This window comes from Chrysochloris asiatica, unplaced genomic scaffold (assembly GCF_000296735.1).
Source record: "Chrysochloris asiatica unplaced genomic scaffold, ChrAsi1.0 scaffold00089, whole genome shotgun sequence".
Taxonomy (NCBI): domain Eukaryota; kingdom Metazoa; phylum Chordata; class Mammalia; order Afrosoricida; family Chrysochloridae; genus Chrysochloris; species Chrysochloris asiatica.
In genome coordinates, this window is record NW_006408607.1 from 5,832,836 (window position 1) to 5,850,143 (window position 17,308).

The 17,308-nt window shown below is 41.0% G+C and overlaps 1 protein-coding gene across 2 annotated transcripts in view; it reads left to right on the forward strand.

Moving 5' to 3' along the window:
• ZCCHC4 (zinc finger, CCHC domain containing 4) overlaps positions 1–17,308 on the forward strand; it is a 73,762-nt gene that overhangs the window by 54,710 nt on the left and 1,744 nt on the right. For both annotated transcript variants that reach the window (XM_006866299.1, XM_006866300.1), the window contains exons 9-12: positions 1,833–1,954; positions 2,391–2,466; positions 7,416–7,467; positions 12,317–12,461. In XM_006866299.1, the coding sequence (XP_006866361.1) occupies positions 1,833–1,954; positions 2,391–2,466; positions 7,416–7,467; positions 12,317–12,461 (395 nt within the window). The remainder of the gene's footprint in view (positions 1–1,832; positions 1,955–2,390; positions 2,467–7,415; positions 7,468–12,316; positions 12,462–17,308) is intronic.

Genomic DNA, 17,308 nt, shown 5'->3' on the forward strand with positions numbered 1-17,308 from the left:
TCATTTCTTTCATTCACTTTAGCTTCTCTACTTTGGAGATCATATTTCAGAGTCTTTTTTGACATCCATTTTGATCTTCTCTTTCTTTCATGCCTTTTTAATGACATTTCTGCTTTCAACATGTATGATACTTTTGATGTGGTCCCACAGCTCTTCTGGTATTTGGTCATTAGTGTCTATTGCATCAAATCTGGTCGTGTTATAGTCTCTAAAGTCAGGTGGGATATGTCCAAGGTCATACTTTGGTTCTGATGGACTTGTTTTCATTTTCTTCAGCTTCAGCCTGAACTTGCATATGAGCAATTGATGGTCTGTTCCACACTCTACCCCGGCATTGTTTTACTGATGATATGGAGCTTTGCCATCGTCTCTTTCCACAGATGTAGTCAGTTTGATTTCTGTGTCTTCCATCTGGTGAGGTCCACATGTAGAGTCATCTTTTATGTTGTTTAAAAAGGTATTTACAATGAAAAAGTCATTGATCTTACAGAATTCTATCATGTAATTGTCAACATCGTTTCTAAGTATGACCAAATATGGATGTTCTAACAATTGACCCTTTCTCTTAGTTTTCAACCTTCGTATTCCAGTCACCAGTAATTATCGATATATCTTTGTTGCATATTTGATCAATTTCAAACTTAAGGTGGCAGCATTTCATGAGTTTCATAAGCACTGATTTTAGTGGATGGTGTGTAAGTTTGAATAAAATGGTGTTAAAGTGATGTTCCTTCTTGGCATACAGATGTTATCCTGTCACAGACAGGATTGTATTTCAAGGTAGATCTTTTTAATGATGACTGCAAAACCATTCTGCTTTCATTTTTCATTCTTGGCCTAGTATGACTGTCAGATTCAAAATGGCCAATACCAGTCCATTTCAGCTTGCCGGTGCTGGTGGTGGTGGTGTGCTGTCGAGCCAGTTTTGACTTATAGTGAACTTGTGTAGGATTTCCAAACCTGTAAATCTTTATGGGAACAAAAACCATCATCTTTCTCTGATGCAGCAGCTGGGAGATTCGAACGTCTGACCTTGCAGTTAGCAGCCCAATGCCTAACCACTATGCTACCAGTGCCCCTTTCAGCTCACTAATGCCCGTGAGTAGAACAAAGAGAGTTGTGCATCTCTGGCTTCCACTCAATCTGTTCTCTATGCCAATATGTTCTCTAAGTGTTTTCCACGCTTGTGTTGTCTCATTTCACTGAGCCCTCAGGAACCTCCATTTGGAGATAAAAATTACGTCGACAGGCCTAAGATTGCATAACAAGGGTGTAACAGCACTGGTAGGCACCCAACCAACCCTGTGCTTCCTTCCTGGTATGTAAGATGACTGGCAGTGAGTGGGGGCCACCCAAAGCTGGCCTTAGAACTTGGCCAACGAAGCAGACAGAAAGCTCCAACCAGGCTTGCATACACCTTTAACTTTAAAAGGATTTTTAAATGTCAAAAGCTGCATTCTCAGGTATGTATATATAGGGTCACTGAGTTATAAAGCTTAATTTAATGGTCAGAGCTATTTGATCTACATTTATTGTTGAACAGAAGATTAGGATTGTTCCCTTAATTCCAGGCAACATAAATTTTTCATAATCAATGACACCTTTTGTGTAATAAAATCTAATCAGTGATACCTTTTGTGTAATAAAATGTCATTGCCAAGAAGCTGATTAAGAAGCAGACTCTGTCTTTAAGGATTTCTTGTGAAATCTCTTGGCTTAATCTGCACCTTGGCATTAGCTTGTTCATGTTTTGGTGAAAGGATCTTAATGAGGGTTGACTCATTTGACTACATTTTGTTTTTGCATTTTTATTTTTTTCTCTAACTTTCTAGGTAGATTATGATAATCATACACTTTATAAACATGGAAAGACGGGTCGGAAACAATCTCCAGTGCGAATTTTCACTAACATTCCACCTAATAAAATAGTCCTTCCTACTGAAGAAGGGTACAGGTAAGATCCCGGTGGGACTTTGATATATAGGAGTCACTGAACATAAAGACCCAGAATGGAACAACCAGGAGGGAAGTGACGAGAATGTTCTCTCAGTCTAAAGAATGGAACCAATGTCACTGAACAACTTGTATAGAGATTTTCGAAGGGGAGCCTAGCTGATACGTAAACCCGCAAAACTTCACCCAAAACACACACAATATTACTATAAAAGGAAAATAAAAATAAGATCAATATCTCTAAAAGTAAAATACTTTTAATGGTGACTCATTGATTTCTTGTATTCATTTTCAGTTTGGGGCATTATTTTATATGGACTTGAATTTAGAGCACACCCAGTTTTGTGACAGGTGTCTTGTAAACTTGCAGCTCCTCTGTCAGTCTCATGAATTAATTACATGTAGCTGGTTTCTCTCCATGCTTCCCTTTCCTCTAGGTTTTGCCCTCTGTGCCAACGGTACGTGTCTATGGAGAATCAGCACTGTGAGCACTGTGACTCGTGCACCTCCAAGGTATCGGTCTCCAGGAGAATACTTCTCTCTTAGTTCTGCTTCAGCTTATTCACTTCGCTACATTTGTGTACTGTTGTTCTGTTCATATTTGCATCAGTGTGGATGGCACTCATTCATTAGTTTGACTGCGTATGGAACAAGGCGCCTAGATGCCATCGTAGATCCAGTGAAACAATGGCATGCCTTAAGCATGTTTGAGTGGCAGGCCCTTTCCTGAAAGCTGTGCATCAGTTTTCTCGTTTACTCCTCACAAGACCCCCATGCACAAGACCCCCACAGCTATTTCTGATGTCTACAGATGAGGAAAGGCGTGTTGTTGTTAAGTGCTGTGAAAGTCTGCTTCCCACTCATAGTGACCCTGTATAGAGTTTCTGAGGCTAGAAGTCTTTGTGGGAGCAGAAAACCTCATCTCTGCCCTATGAAGTGGCTGGTAGGCTCAAACTGATGAGCATTCCCATGCTTATCCTCTGGAGCCATAGTGTTCCTGAGAGGAGGCTCCAGGGAACATGAAACAACAGAAATACCAATTGCTTTTGAGTCAGTTGTGGCTCATGGTGGCCACGTGTGTACAGAGTGGGGTTTTCAGGGCAGTGACCTTTGGGAAGCAGATTGCCCAGCCTTTCTTCTGAGGCACCTCTAGCTGGATTTGAATCACCAACCTTCCAGTTAGGAGTTACATGAGTAACGGTTTTTCCACCCAAGGACTCCATTCCAGACAAGGAATATCTCTTGATTTATTGTTCAGGATCATAGGATGATCCTTAAGTTGCTTTGTTTATTTTTAACCAAAGTTCATCAGAAAAGGCATGTGAAGAGTAGTCTGGTTGTTGTTGTTGTTGTTAAGTGCCTTTGAGTCAGTTCCGACCTATAGCGACCCTATATAGGGTTTCTGAGGAGCGATTGGTAGGTTTGAACTGCTGACCTTGCGGTTCAAATTGACCTTGCAGTCCAGCACATTATCTGCAGTGCCAGCACAGATTTACCCCAAATAAAAGTTTATATTTACATGACTCCTAGAAAGGCTTTTTGTAATTATATAATTTTATGACTGGTTTTACTTGTCTATAATTATATAGCACATCAGATGACATATACTTTCATTAGTTTAGAAATGATCTCTACTCATCATTTCTAAAAATTATGCCTACATCATTTAAAGTTGAAAATGGAAAAAATAAAATTATAAAACTCTCATGTGTAGGGTTGCACACATTGGCTGTAACAATAAGCAAATGCCAGGGTATTCTAACCACCACTCGTCTGTGAGTTTGTGGTGCGGTGGGGCTGGAAGCTAGACTACAACTTCCACTAATTTATACCAGCAGGTTTGAGCACAGCTTCCAGGCTAAGACAGAATAGGAAGAAGGGGAGGAGGACCAGTTCTGACAACCTTTATGAATAGTGGCAGAACATTGTCAGACATAGTCCCGGGAGATGAGTCCCTCAGGTTGGAAGGCACTCAAAATACAAGTAGGAAAGAGCTGCCTCTTCAAAATAGAAGTGACCATGATGTGGAAGGAATTAAACTTTCAGTACCTCATTTGCTGATTTGACACAACTCAAAATGAGGGTGTTAAGTGCCTTCAAGTCAGTTCCAACCCATAGCGACCCAGTATAGGGTTTCTGAAGAGTGACTGGTGAGCTTCAGCTTGCCAACATTGCAGTTCAAACCAACTTTGCAGTCCAGTGCATTAACCCACAGCGACATACCAGGACTACATCAAAATGAGGAGAAACAGCTACAGCTATCCATTAATAAATGAAATATGGAATGTATGAAGTATGAATCTAGGAAAATTAAAAGTTGTGAAAAATAAAATGGAATGAATAAAGTTGGATATCTTAGGCATTAGTAAGCTGAACTGTACTAATATTGGTCATTTTGAATTAGACAATCGGATGGTTTACTATGCCAAGAACAACAAATTCAAGTGGAGTGGCGTCACATGCATTGTCAAAAAGAACATTTCAAAATCTGTCTTGTAGTTCAGTGTTACAAGGAAGACCAGAAGTCCTGGTGTGGTGCTGTAGGATAAAGCATTGGATGGATAACCACAAGGTTGGCGGTTTAAACCCACTAGCTGCTTCTTGGAAACACTATACAGAGTCCCTATGAGACCGAACCGACTTGAAAGCACCTAACAATAACAACAAAAACAAGGAATACCAGTTATACCACTACTACTCAAATGTGCACATGAACCAGTAAAGCCAGTGATGGTGAAATGGAAGAATTCTGACCACTTCTTCAGTTGAAATGCATCAGAATGCAATCAAGTTACATTAATAATTACTAGTGATTAGAATGTGAAAGTTGGAAACAGACAAGAAGGATACTTAGTTGGAAAATAAGGCTTGGTCATAGAAACAATTTTGGAGATCGCAGGAAATAATTTTGCAAGACCAATAACTTCTTCATTGAAAATACTTTTTCTAAACAACATAAAAGAGTCTACACGTGGACCTCACCAGATGGACTCCACAGAAATTGAACTGACTACATCTGTGGAAAGAGACTGTAGAAAAGCTCCATATCATTAGCCAAAACGAGGACAAGGCAGACTGTGGAACAGACCATTAGTTGCTCATGTGCAAATTCATGCTGATGCTAAAGAACATTAAAACAAATACTACACACACACATATATGTATAGTATAGATTGCACCTCAGTGTAAAGAAGACAAAAATTCTCACAACTGGACCAAAAAATGACATCATGATAAATGGAGAAAAGATTGAAGTTGTCAAAGATTTTAGTTTTCTTAGATCAACCATCAACACTCAAGGAAGCAGCAGCCAAGAAATCAAATGATGTATTGCATTAGGCAAATCTGCTGCACAAGACCTTTTTATAAGTGTTGAAGAGCAAAGATGTGAGCTTGAGGACTAAGGTACATCTGACCCAAGCAAGGTGTTTTGAGTAATTTCATACACATGTGAAAGCTGGACAGTGAATAAGGAAGACAGTAGAAGAATTGATGCATTTGAGTTATAGTGTTGGAGAAGAATATTGGAAGTACCATGGACTGCCAAAAGAACAAAACAATCTGTGTTGGAAGAAGTACAGCCAGAAAGCTCCTTAGAAGCCAGGATGGCCAGACTTCATCTTTCATACTTTGGACATATTATCAGAACGAACCAGTCCCTTGAGAAGGAAATCATACTTGGTAAAGTGGAGGGTCAGTGAAAAGAAGGAAGACCCCCAACTAGATGGATTGGCTTAGTGGCCACAGCAGTGGGCTCAAGCTTAACAATTGTGCATATGGGCCAGGAACAGGCAGCGTATGCATAAGGTTGCTGTGAGTCAGAACCGACTCGATGGCACTAGCAACAACGAGGTAATGTGTTCTGAGTGGGGAAGGCATAATGTGGTGACTGGGGAGAGTGGTGCTGGGGAAGCTCCTGTGAGGCTGGTGGGAGTCTGCTTCTTGACCTGTTGGGCTTCAGTGATGTTATTTTATACTAGTCCCTGATTTACAACGTATTTAAGTTATGTATGGGCAAATCTGCTGCACAGGAACTTTTTAAAGTATTGAAGAGCAGAGATGTCAGCTTGAGGACTAAGGTGCGCCTGACCCAGGCCATGGTGTTTTCAATAGCCTCATATGGATGCGAAAGCTGGACAGTGAATAAGGAAGATCGTAGAAGAATTGATGCCTTTGAGTTGTGGTGTTGGAGGAGAATACTGAAAGTACCATGGACTGCCAAAAGAACCAATAGATATGTTTTGGAAGAAGTACAGCCAGAGTGCTCCTTGGAGGCCAGGATGGCTAAGCTTCGTCTCTCATACTTTGGACATATTGTCAGGAGGAAACAGTCGCTGGAGAAGGATGTCATGCTGGGTAAGGTGGAGGGTCAGAGAAAAAGAGGAAGACCCCTAACGAGATGGATTGGCCAGGTGGCATCATTGATGGACTCAAGTGTGGCAGCGGTAGTGAGGTTGGCCCAGGATTGGACATTTTTAGTTCTGCTGTGCATGGGGTCGCTATGAGTTCATTCCGACTCGATGGCACCTGACAACAACAATGGTGAACCACATTTATGACTGTCTGTTTTGGGGAATTTTTTTTTAACAGCTTTTTGTTGTACTACATACAATAATTCAATGCATAATTTCCTGATATAATAATTCTCAGATGCTCACTTTCAGGTGTTTAGTGCTGTGTTTTACAGATGGAAACACTTCCATATAGCAGGTTATTGTAGTAATAATGGTGGGGAGGAAGGTATTCAGTTTATGCCAGAACCGACTTTAAACAAATTCGTCAGAACAGGAAAACCCATTCTATATAGGGTCCTGGTGTGGTGCTGCAGGATAATGCACTGGACCACAAGGTCAGTTTGAACCTCAAGGTCGGTGGTTCAAACCCACCAGCCGCTCCTCGGAAGCCCTAGACAGGATCTCTATGAGTCAGAACTGTGTTTATGGCACTTCAAACTGTACTCATTAAGATGGACGTGCATGTTTTATGCACTTTTTGAGATGTGTTGTATGTCTTAGCTTAAAATTGGCTCATATGGTAACTGATAATCTTTATGTTAAAGTTCCCTGATTTGAATTTTATTAAGGATTGTACAATATGGAAACAAAGTTATGGATCCTTCTTTCTTTTGAAATTTTTGTTGAGTCCTTTTTTGTGCAGATGATTTGCTGTATTGGACACAGACTCAAACTCAGTGAGATAAATCTTCCAGTTTTACAGTTAAGGAAATTGAGGCCCAGCGAGAAGGCGTTTGAGTTGCATGGAAAAATGCATAAATTAAGTCCAAGTATTTAATTGTGAGGCCCAGAAAAGTGAGAAATAAAGAATGAATTATTTACACAGATTTTAATAAGCCATTTTAATTTTTAATTTTGAGATCTGACAAAGTAAACATAATTTAAAAATTATGCGACAATAATTTAAAAAATGACAAAGTAAACATAATTTAAAAATTGTTTTTGTAGGATGGCAGGAAATGGAACCATTGCTTTCTCTGCAAAAAGTGTGTAAAGCCCTGTAAGTATTGAGACTTGGCATTTGAGTCTTTAAAACGTTTTGGAGTTTTTCTTCATCTAAACAGGATTTAAAAAAAAAAAAAAAATCATTTATGAAAGACAAATTAATGTAGACATTTATATTCATCTTTTTTGTATGTCTCTGTTGTGAAAGTGTACGTTCTCTCCTGCTTGTGGAGAGGTGATTCTGCTAGCCTGCTTCAGGGCAGCAATTTATTGGGCTTATTTAATAGGGAAAGCCAAATATGATAATGAAGTATGAATCTAGGAAAATTGACCTCGAGTTAGAAAGCCAAAAGGAAAGAAAACACTCAGCATTTCTCAAGCTAGAAGGACTGGTGAAAAAAATTCAAGCTTTGACTTGTAAAATGATAAGATTCTATGGTCAGCAGTTCAAGCTCACCAGTTATTTCTTGGAAACCCTCTACAGGGTCACTATGGGTCGGAACTGACTCAACAGCACTTCACAACAACAATAAGGACAAAATATTGAGCAACACCGGAATCATTAAAAGAAGATCAGAGAAATATACAATCATCACTATGCCCCAAAGAATTGATTGACAGTCAGCCATTTCAAGAGGTAGCATATGCCTCTTCAATACCAAGAGCCAGTGGTATTGAAGGAAGAAGTCCAGTGTGCACTGAAGGCTTTGGCACACAGAAAAACAAGACTCCAGGAGTTGACGATATATCAATTAAAATGATTCAACAGATGGTTATAACAATGGACGAACTTACTGATCAATACCAAGAAATTTGGAAGAATGCTACCAGGTCAGCCGATTAGAAGAGATGCATTTTCAACATTTTCATACCCTTACCAAAGAATGGTGACCCAATGGAATGCAGTAACCATCGAACATTATCATTAATATCACATACAAGTAAAAGTTTTCTGGTGGTAACTCAAAAATGGTTGTAGCAGCACATCAGCTAGGAACTGTCAGAAATTCAAGCTAGATTTGGAAGGGGACATGGAATGATGGATATCATTGCTGATATCAGATTGGATATTGACTGAAAGCAAAGAATATCATAAAGACGATTACCTGTGTTTTATTGGCTATACAAAGGCATTCCACTATGTGGACTATAGCATATTGTGATTACATTGTGAAGAATGGAAATTCTAGAACACCTCATTGTGCTCCTACAGAACCTGAATGCAGAGCAGGAAGCAGTTGTTTGAACAGAACAAGGGGATACTCGTGTGGTTTAAAATCAAGAAAGATGTGTGTCAAGGTTGCATGCTTTAGCCATGCGTATTGAGTCTGCATGGTGAGCAGATCTGAGAAGCTGGAATCTATGAAGAAGATTGTGGCATCGGTATTGGAAGAAGACTCATTAAGAAGCTACACAATATGCAGATCACACATCTTTACATGCTAAAAGCCCTTACTAATGAAAATTAAAGCTTACAACCTTCAGTGTAGATTACACCTTTACTATAAAACAAAAAAACCAAAAATCCTCACAATGGGGTCAACAGGCAACATCATGATCAATGGAGGAAAGATTAAAGTTATGTACGGTTTCATTTTCTAGGATCTGCAATGCCCATAGAAGCAGTAGTCAAGAAGTCAAAGGACGTTTTGCATTGGGCAAATCTGCCACAAAAGCATTTGTTCAATCATTAAATAAGAAAAGATGTCACTTTGAAGGGTAAGGTGTGCCTGACTCAAGCCATGGTATTTTCAGTCTCCTCCTACGCATGGGAAAGCTGGACAGTGAATAAGGAAGATGGAAGAATTGAGGTGTTTGAGTTCTCGTTTTGGCAGGAATGTTGACTGTACCACTGCATTAGTTCTGTAGTGCTACTATAATAGAAATACCACAGATTGAGGATTGTAACAAACAGGATTTTATTCTCACAGTTTAGGAGGCTCCAAGTCTGAATTCAGAGCATGGGCTCTGGGATGGGGCCTTGGCTTCTCTCAGCCTCTGTAGGCTCAGTGTTCCTTGGAGATCTCCATGTGTCTTGGCATCACGCTTTCCACAGTTCTAGGAGAGCCACCGTGCAGGGACACCAGGTCCAAAGGCCACAGTCCACTCCTGGCACTTCTTTCTCGTTGTTAGCAGGTCCCTCTTTCTCCTTTTATCTCTTGTAAGAGAAAAGATGTAGCATCTCCCTTACATTGGATAGGGTAAGTGATTGGATCAAGGGTATTTCAGCATGCATAGGACCAGATCACGGAGAACCATCACATTACATCATTGCATAACTGCCAAACCTCTGAAGATCATGACCCAGCCAAGTCATGACCCAGCCATGGACTACCCGAAGAACAAATCTGTCTTGGATGTATAGCTGGGTGCACCTTAGAAGCCAGGATGGTGAGACTTTGTCTCATGTACTTCAGACATGTTACATCAGGAGAGACCAGTTACTGGAGAATGACATTATATTTGGTAAATCAAAAAAGGGGAAGCCCCGCAATGAGATGGATTGACACAATGGCTGCAAAAATGGGCTGAAACACAGGGTCCTGAGGACGATGCCGGACCAGGCAGTGTTTTGTTCTGTTATATACAGGGTAGCTATGAGTTTGAAAGACAACTACCTGGCAAACTGACTGGAAGAGATCCACATTTGTGCCCATTCCAATAAGAGGTGACCCAGTGGAATGTGGAAATCATTGAACAATATCATAGATATCCCATGTGAGTAAAGTTTTACTAAAGGTAATATAAAAACAGTTGCAAACATATTACATTGACAGAGAACTTCCAGAGTTCAAGCTGGTTTCAGAAGAAACAGAACAAGGGATCTCATTACTGACATCAGATGGATCTTGGCTGAAAGCAGTGAATACCAGTACTATATTGATGACACAAAGGCTTTCGATTGTGTGAATCATGACAAACTATGGATAACATTGCAAATTGGGATATTCCAGAACACCTACTTGTGCTTAAAAGGAACCTGTACATAGACCAAGAGGCAGTTGTTCGAATAGAACAAGGGAACACCAATTGGTTTAAAGTTAGGAAAGGTGTGTGCCAGGGTTATATTCTTTCATCATACTTACTCAGTCTATATACTGAGCAAATAATTCAAGAAGCTGCAATGTAGAATGTAGCGTCAGGATTAGAGGAAGACTCATTAACAACCTGCAATATGCAAGTGATACAACCTTACTTGCTTAAAGTGAAAAGAACGTAAAATATTGATGAAGATCAAATGTCAGCCTTCGGTATGGGTTGCACCTCAATGTAAAGAAAACAAAAATCCTCACCACTGGACCAGTAACTAGCATTCAAATAAATGAGAAAAGATTGGAGTATACAAAGACTTCATTTTGCTTGGGATCAACCAGCAACACTCATGGAAGCAGCAGTCAAGAAATCAAACAGTAAAACGATATATGATAGAATGAATGTAAAACTAATGTTCTCCCATGTAAACTATCACATAATTCACAATAAAACATTAAAAAAAAGAAATCAAATGGCCTATTGCATTAGGCAAATCTGCTGCACAAGACCTCTTTAAAGTGTTGAAGAGCAAAGATGTCAGTTTGAGGACTAAGGTACTCCTGACCCAAGCCATGGTATTTTCAGTAACCTCAAATGCTTGTGAAAGCTGGACAGTGAATAAGGAAGACCATAGAAGAATTGATGCATTTGAGTTATGAATATTGAACGTACCGTGGACTGCCAAAAGAACAAACAGATCTGTGTTGGAGGAAATACAACCAGTATGCTCCTTGGAAGCCAGGATGTCCAGACTTTGTCTCTCATACTTTGGACATATTATCAGAAGGGACCAGTCATTGGAGAAGGATATGTTTGGTAAAGTGGAAGGTTGGCGAAAAAGAGGAAAACTCCCCACTGAAATGGATTGGCACAGTGGCTGCAGCGATGAGCTCAGACGTGGCAACGATTGTAAGGTCTCCCAAGACCGGACCAATGATTCGTTCTGTTTTGCACAGGGTCGCTGTGAGTCAGTATCAATTCAATGGCACCTGACAACATCAACATCAATCCCCTTGTTTTGTTCTAATAACTTTCGCTTGGTTTACATACAGGTTCATCGTGAGCACAATTAAGTATTCTGGAATACCCATTCTTTGTAATGTTGTGCATAGGTTGTTATGATCCATACAGTCAAATGCCTTTTCATAGTCAGTACAGCACAAAATCTTTTTGGTATTCTCTGCTTTCAGCTAAGACCCACCTGGTGTCAGCAGTGATACCCGTAGTTCCACGTCCTTTTCTGAATCCAGCTTGAAATTTCTGGCAGCTCCCTGTAGATGTACTGCTACAATCATTTTTGCTTGATCTTCAGCAAACTTTTACTTGCATTTAGTATTAACGATACTGTTCAATAATTTCCACATTCTCTGGGTCACCTTTCTGTGGAATGGCTCAAATATGGGTGTTTTTCAATCAGCTGGCCACTTAGCTGTCTTTCAAATTTCTTGAGGTAGACTACTGAGCACCTCCAGTGCTGCATCAGTTTGTTGAAAGATTTCTGTTTGTGAGGTTGGCCCAGGACTGGGCAGTGTTTTGTTCTGTTGTGCATAACAACAATGACAAGCTGTGAGTTCGCCCTGACTCAATTGCCCCTAACAACAACAAACAAGTTACTTGGCCAGCCCCATTGTTTCTGTGACTGGTAGCATATTGGAGAAGGGCTGAATTTGTTGCCGTGTCACAGGTAAAACTTAGCTAACTTCTGTGTTACTTAAACCTCTTTATCTCATTTTCTCTAGCCAAATTACAACCATATATGCACATTAATCACAATATTGACGTAAACACTATGTGTGCTTTCTTATCTTCAAAGTCAGGGAAATGAGAAATAATAAACGAGCTTCTTCTAAAACTGAGTTTTTATCTTACAGCCTGGATCCACTGTACCATCTGCAATCACTGTGCTGTTCCAGACCATTGCTGCGAGGGCCCTAAAGACGGCTGCTTTGTTTGTGGTGAATTAGGTCACAAACGCACTGCATGTCCCAACATCTCCTCATCGAAGAGTGCTCACAAGTTCGTTGATCTCTTGTATTTACCAAAACATGTTTTCCTTGCATGACTCCTACAAGCCCTCAAAGTATGCAGTAGGCAGAGGACTCAGATCTGCTAACTTAATTGTTGTATTAGTAATTATGGTTGGAAGACGTTAGCAGAACTTTTAATGTCACTACTTCTACTAGTGATCATTGACTCAAAAATTATGTGTTGTTTGCATAGTGGAGGGAGGGAAGTTATGGAGATGAGTCTGAGCACTTGCTTCCAAGAAGCTCATAGTTTTACAGGCTAAGACAGTGAAAATAACCCAATTTAAGGCAGAAAGTGGTTACCTTTACATCTCCTGTGCCCATAGTAATTTGAGAGTGCTGTGGCTTATGTGTCATTGTGGGTAAGAGTTTAGCTTTATTGCAGGCCTCCTTAGACCAGCTGTCCTGGAACTGATCTGATTTTGACTCCTGGTAGCATGTGAGGCTATAGAGAAGGGAATTCAGATCTAATGTGACGTGTAATTCCATGTTAGAGAGATTGTAAAGTAAGCTTATTTCTGTAGGGTAAATCAGACTACATGAGAGTATGGGGAAACATTTACTATTTAAGTATTTTTAACTTATTTCCATTCTTTTCTATGATTATTTTCACTGTTCCCACTAATGTTGTCGTTGTTAAGTGCCGTCGAGTCAATTCTGACCCATAGCAACCCTGTATAGGGTTTCCAAGGAGTACCTGGTGAGCTTGAACCGCCAATCTTGCAGTTCAAATGGCTTTACAGTCTGGCGCATTAACCCAGAGAGCCACACCACAAATCAGAAGCAAGTTAAACTAGTTGCAAGAGAATAGTTAGGAAAACTATTGCTATTTCAGCTGAACTAATTTGAATGATTAGAATTACTTTTCCCCACCTTCCTTAACTAATGGGGTGGTAGGGATTGAGTCCCCTGGTTTTCGTGATAAGAAAACGGACACCCTTACCTATAGGTCACAGTTAGTTGTGGATTACCAGACATCCACGTTGAACATCACGTAGACATTGAGACTAAGACAATAAATCCTGAGCCATCCTCTGAGTTGTAATGAGAAAACAACTATTATAATACACACCTATGAGCCTTGGTTGTATTAAGCTTCACTGCAAAAAATAACGCCCACCATCGCCTCCCATAGCACTCTGTACTCAGCCTGGCTCAGTAATCCATTGCAGTGACCACACACAGCTCAGACACTGTGCTCACAGTTAGGGGGTTTACTAGGGAAGTGAACAGGTTACATGCAGGATCAGGACATGCTCAGGGCACAGGTATTTCCGTCAGGACAGCCTCTCCTCAGCCAGGCCCCCAGGCAGGCCTCTCTCTAGCCTTCGGCCTCCTGGTTCTGCCTCTGCCCTGCTCTGACAATGTTACAAAGCTGCTTTGTTGTTGTTGTTGTTAAGTGCCGTCGAGTCGGTGCCGACCCATAGCGACCCTGTACAGGGTTTCCGAGGCTGTAAATCTTTACGGGAGCAGAACGCCTCATCTTTCTCCCACAGAGCAGCTGGTAGTTTCGAACTGCTGACCTTAAGGTTCACAGCCCGATTCGTAACCACTACGCTACCAGAGCTTCTTAAAGGTGCTTTAGGGTTGCTGATAAAGAGCTCACAGGGCTCCCAGCTCCACTGTAAGCCTCAGCCTGAAGCATGCGGCTCTAACTCTGCGTGTCAGCAAACCTTCTAGCTCCTCCAGTTGACCGGGAAGCCCACTGCTCTATCTCTCAGTTCTGCTGCTGCCCCTCTGCCCCTCCTCTGGTATCACAGGGACAGAAAGCTGTGGTAGTGATGAGATTCCCCCATCCTGCTTCTGAGATGACTTTTTATGCTCCCATGTTAGGGTCCCAAAGTTCTGAGTTTTTTTCAAAGTTTTTTTATTGTGAATTGAGTGATAGTTTACCTGCGAGAACAACAGTTATGCACTCAGTTTCATTGCAATGATTACAGTCCCCTCCACCATTCACAGTACTTGCTTCTAGTCCCTCTTTTTTTTTTTGCCGGGGCGGTGGGGGGGGGGTTGCTGGGAGGATGGACACAAAAACACTCAGGCATATATAATCACTTAAACAACCAAAGGGCACATTCTGCAAGCCTGCCTCCTGGCTGCCAGCACACAGCCTTTCTCTTTCCATGAGTCTAGAGCCCTCAGCTGCTCTATCTCTCCTTGTCCTCATCTTTGCCTTAGGGTTCCAAGTTTTTATATTCACAATTAGCCCAGCTAACAATCATTTACAACAGAATCACATCCTATAAGTATCTTCTCCCACCTTCTCTTACCCAGACCAATCAAGAAAAGAGTCATTTGGTGGGAGTTACAAGACAGGTTAGAAGAGATTAAGTAAATTATTAACTAATTCATTACACCACTGATTATTTTCTTTTTTTTTTAATGTATATCAATTTTCTTAGTGAAATTATTTTTTTCCATTCAGACCCAGCCACTTGAGTTAATCTACCACCTACTTAAACTGCCTCATTCATTACGTTTTATTGGATTTACTCTATTTTAAATAATTATTTCCATTAAGTAACCCAGAATGGAAGCGGAATTTTAAAAACTCAACTAAAGAAGCTGTAGTGTGAGCTGTTAATATCGTAAAAAATGAGAAAAATACTCAGGTTCACTGTGCATAAACTCATCAAGTTTATTGCAAGAGAGTCGTGACAAGACCTCATAAAAGTCATTTAGAACCAGAGAATCAGAATCCACAATTACAGTGTTGGATGGCTAGAGTTCAGTTCTTTAGATTTAGGCTTTTACCTTCATTACCTTTAATGAGCGGGGTCAGGTAGAAGGCTTACCTACACTTGGAACTCAGCCAAGATTCCTCATAGTTAGAGTCCAAAGTCAGTGGTGGCAGACAGAATCTCAGTTCCATGTCTGTCTTCTCAGTGAGTGAGCAGAAATTCAGGTTTTATATGTGTTGTTAGGAGTCCTGGCATGACATACAAGACAAGCATGTTGTGTCTTTTCTCCAGGGTTAGAGAGTAGCTTGACTCATCTTCTCTTCAAGATTAGACATTTAGGCAGGTTTAGATTTATGTTACGTTTTCTTGTATCTCAGCATGCTGGGTCGAAGTGAACTTGAATGTTATTTCCACTCTTTATATACTTCATAAGGAGCTCTAGTAGCATAGAGGTTACGAATCGGGCTGCTAATCTCACAGTCAGCAGTTCGAAACTACCAGCTGTTCCACAGAAGAAAGAGGAGGCTTTCTGCTCCCATAAAGATTTACAGCCTCAGAAACCCTATTCAGGGTCACTATGAGTCGGAACCAACTCCACAGCACATAACAACAACAACATATACTTCGTAGACGTCTGTGTCCCTGTGTCTAAGTTCAGAAATTGTCTAAATAGCATTCTTCTGACTTATAAGACTAATGAGTTATCATTAATATTAGGGCGCCTCAGAAAGGTAGACAGACATACATCTAAGTTCAAAATACATTATTCATATGCACTTTGAAAACATTATAGTGCCTTATACTTGACTGGATTTGAGATCAATATGGAAACATCTAGAATGTAGGCTTATTAAAAAATCTTACAAAATATTTTACTTTCTGACTCAATTCTCTAGTGCTACTATCACAGAAATACCACAAGTGCATGGCTTTCATAAACAGTTACAATTTAGGAGCCCAGAAGCCCACACTCAGGCCACCAGCTTTAGGAGAAGGCTTTCTCTCTTGTCTCCTTTCACCGTGTGTGGCCCAGCATTCCCTGGAGAGCTCCAGGTGCCTTGGCATCAGTCTTTCCTGGATCTAGGCCGTTCTCAGCACAGCGACCCAGGACCCAAAGGACGCACTCCACTCCTGCTGCTTCTTTCTTGGTGGAACTGAGGCCTTTACTGCTCTGCTCACTTCTCCTTTATTTCTTGTGAGATAAAAGGTGTTGCAGGGCGTGGCGCAGGGAAACTCCCCTGACAACAGACCAGGACTGGGACCTGAGAAATGGAGCTGCATCCCACCCAAGGCTCTTGCTGTGGACTCACTGCACAATATCACAACAATTCATTGGGGGGAGAATTGCATCATCACAGAACTGCCAAACCGTCGTGAACCTTAGCCCAGTCAGGTGGACCTCAGTTCATGCCATTTCCCATAGAAACCTTCAAGAATAGAATACAAGCTGAAACTGTAGGTCTAGGACTGTTAGAAATCATGCTGGTGGCGCTGTAGGAAAAGCAGCAGTTCAAGCCACTAACTGCTCTGCGGGAGAAAGATGAGGCTTTCTGCTCCTGCATAGATTTACAGCCTCAGAAACCCTATTCAGGGTCTCTGTGAGCCAGAACCAACTCGATGGCACACAACAAGATAACCATCACCAGAAGTGATCCAGGCTTACAGTGTAGTTCTGGTGGAAACAGAAGGATAACCTGCTCAGTCTTTGCTTCGTAAACTCATGATATGTGGACATGGAACGTGCATTCTGGGAACAGCGTGGAGGCTCATCCCTGGCTCGTAAATAGCCTCAGCTAGTCTGTTGTGGTAATTTAGTGACACCGAGGCCGGCGAAACTGGGTGGGATTGCCTAGTTTTTCTGGCCCTCACAAGTTTTCTCTGTTAGTGGAAAGTACTTGTGTTTTACGTCTTTGACAGGTTTTTCTGCCTTACACAGGTTTTGGCTTTCACAGGCTTCCCTGTGTGTTGTTATCATTGTGGGAATTTGTCTTATGTCTTCCAGGATAGATTTTATCGAGCTTAATTCATTGAGCACATCCCTTGGGATGTCATTCTTAAATGGCATTTCACTTGCTTCCCTCAGAGACGGGATCTAACTCTTGGTTACAGTTTCCTTCAAAACGAAAAGAAAAGGGGGAAGGAAAAAAAAAAAAAA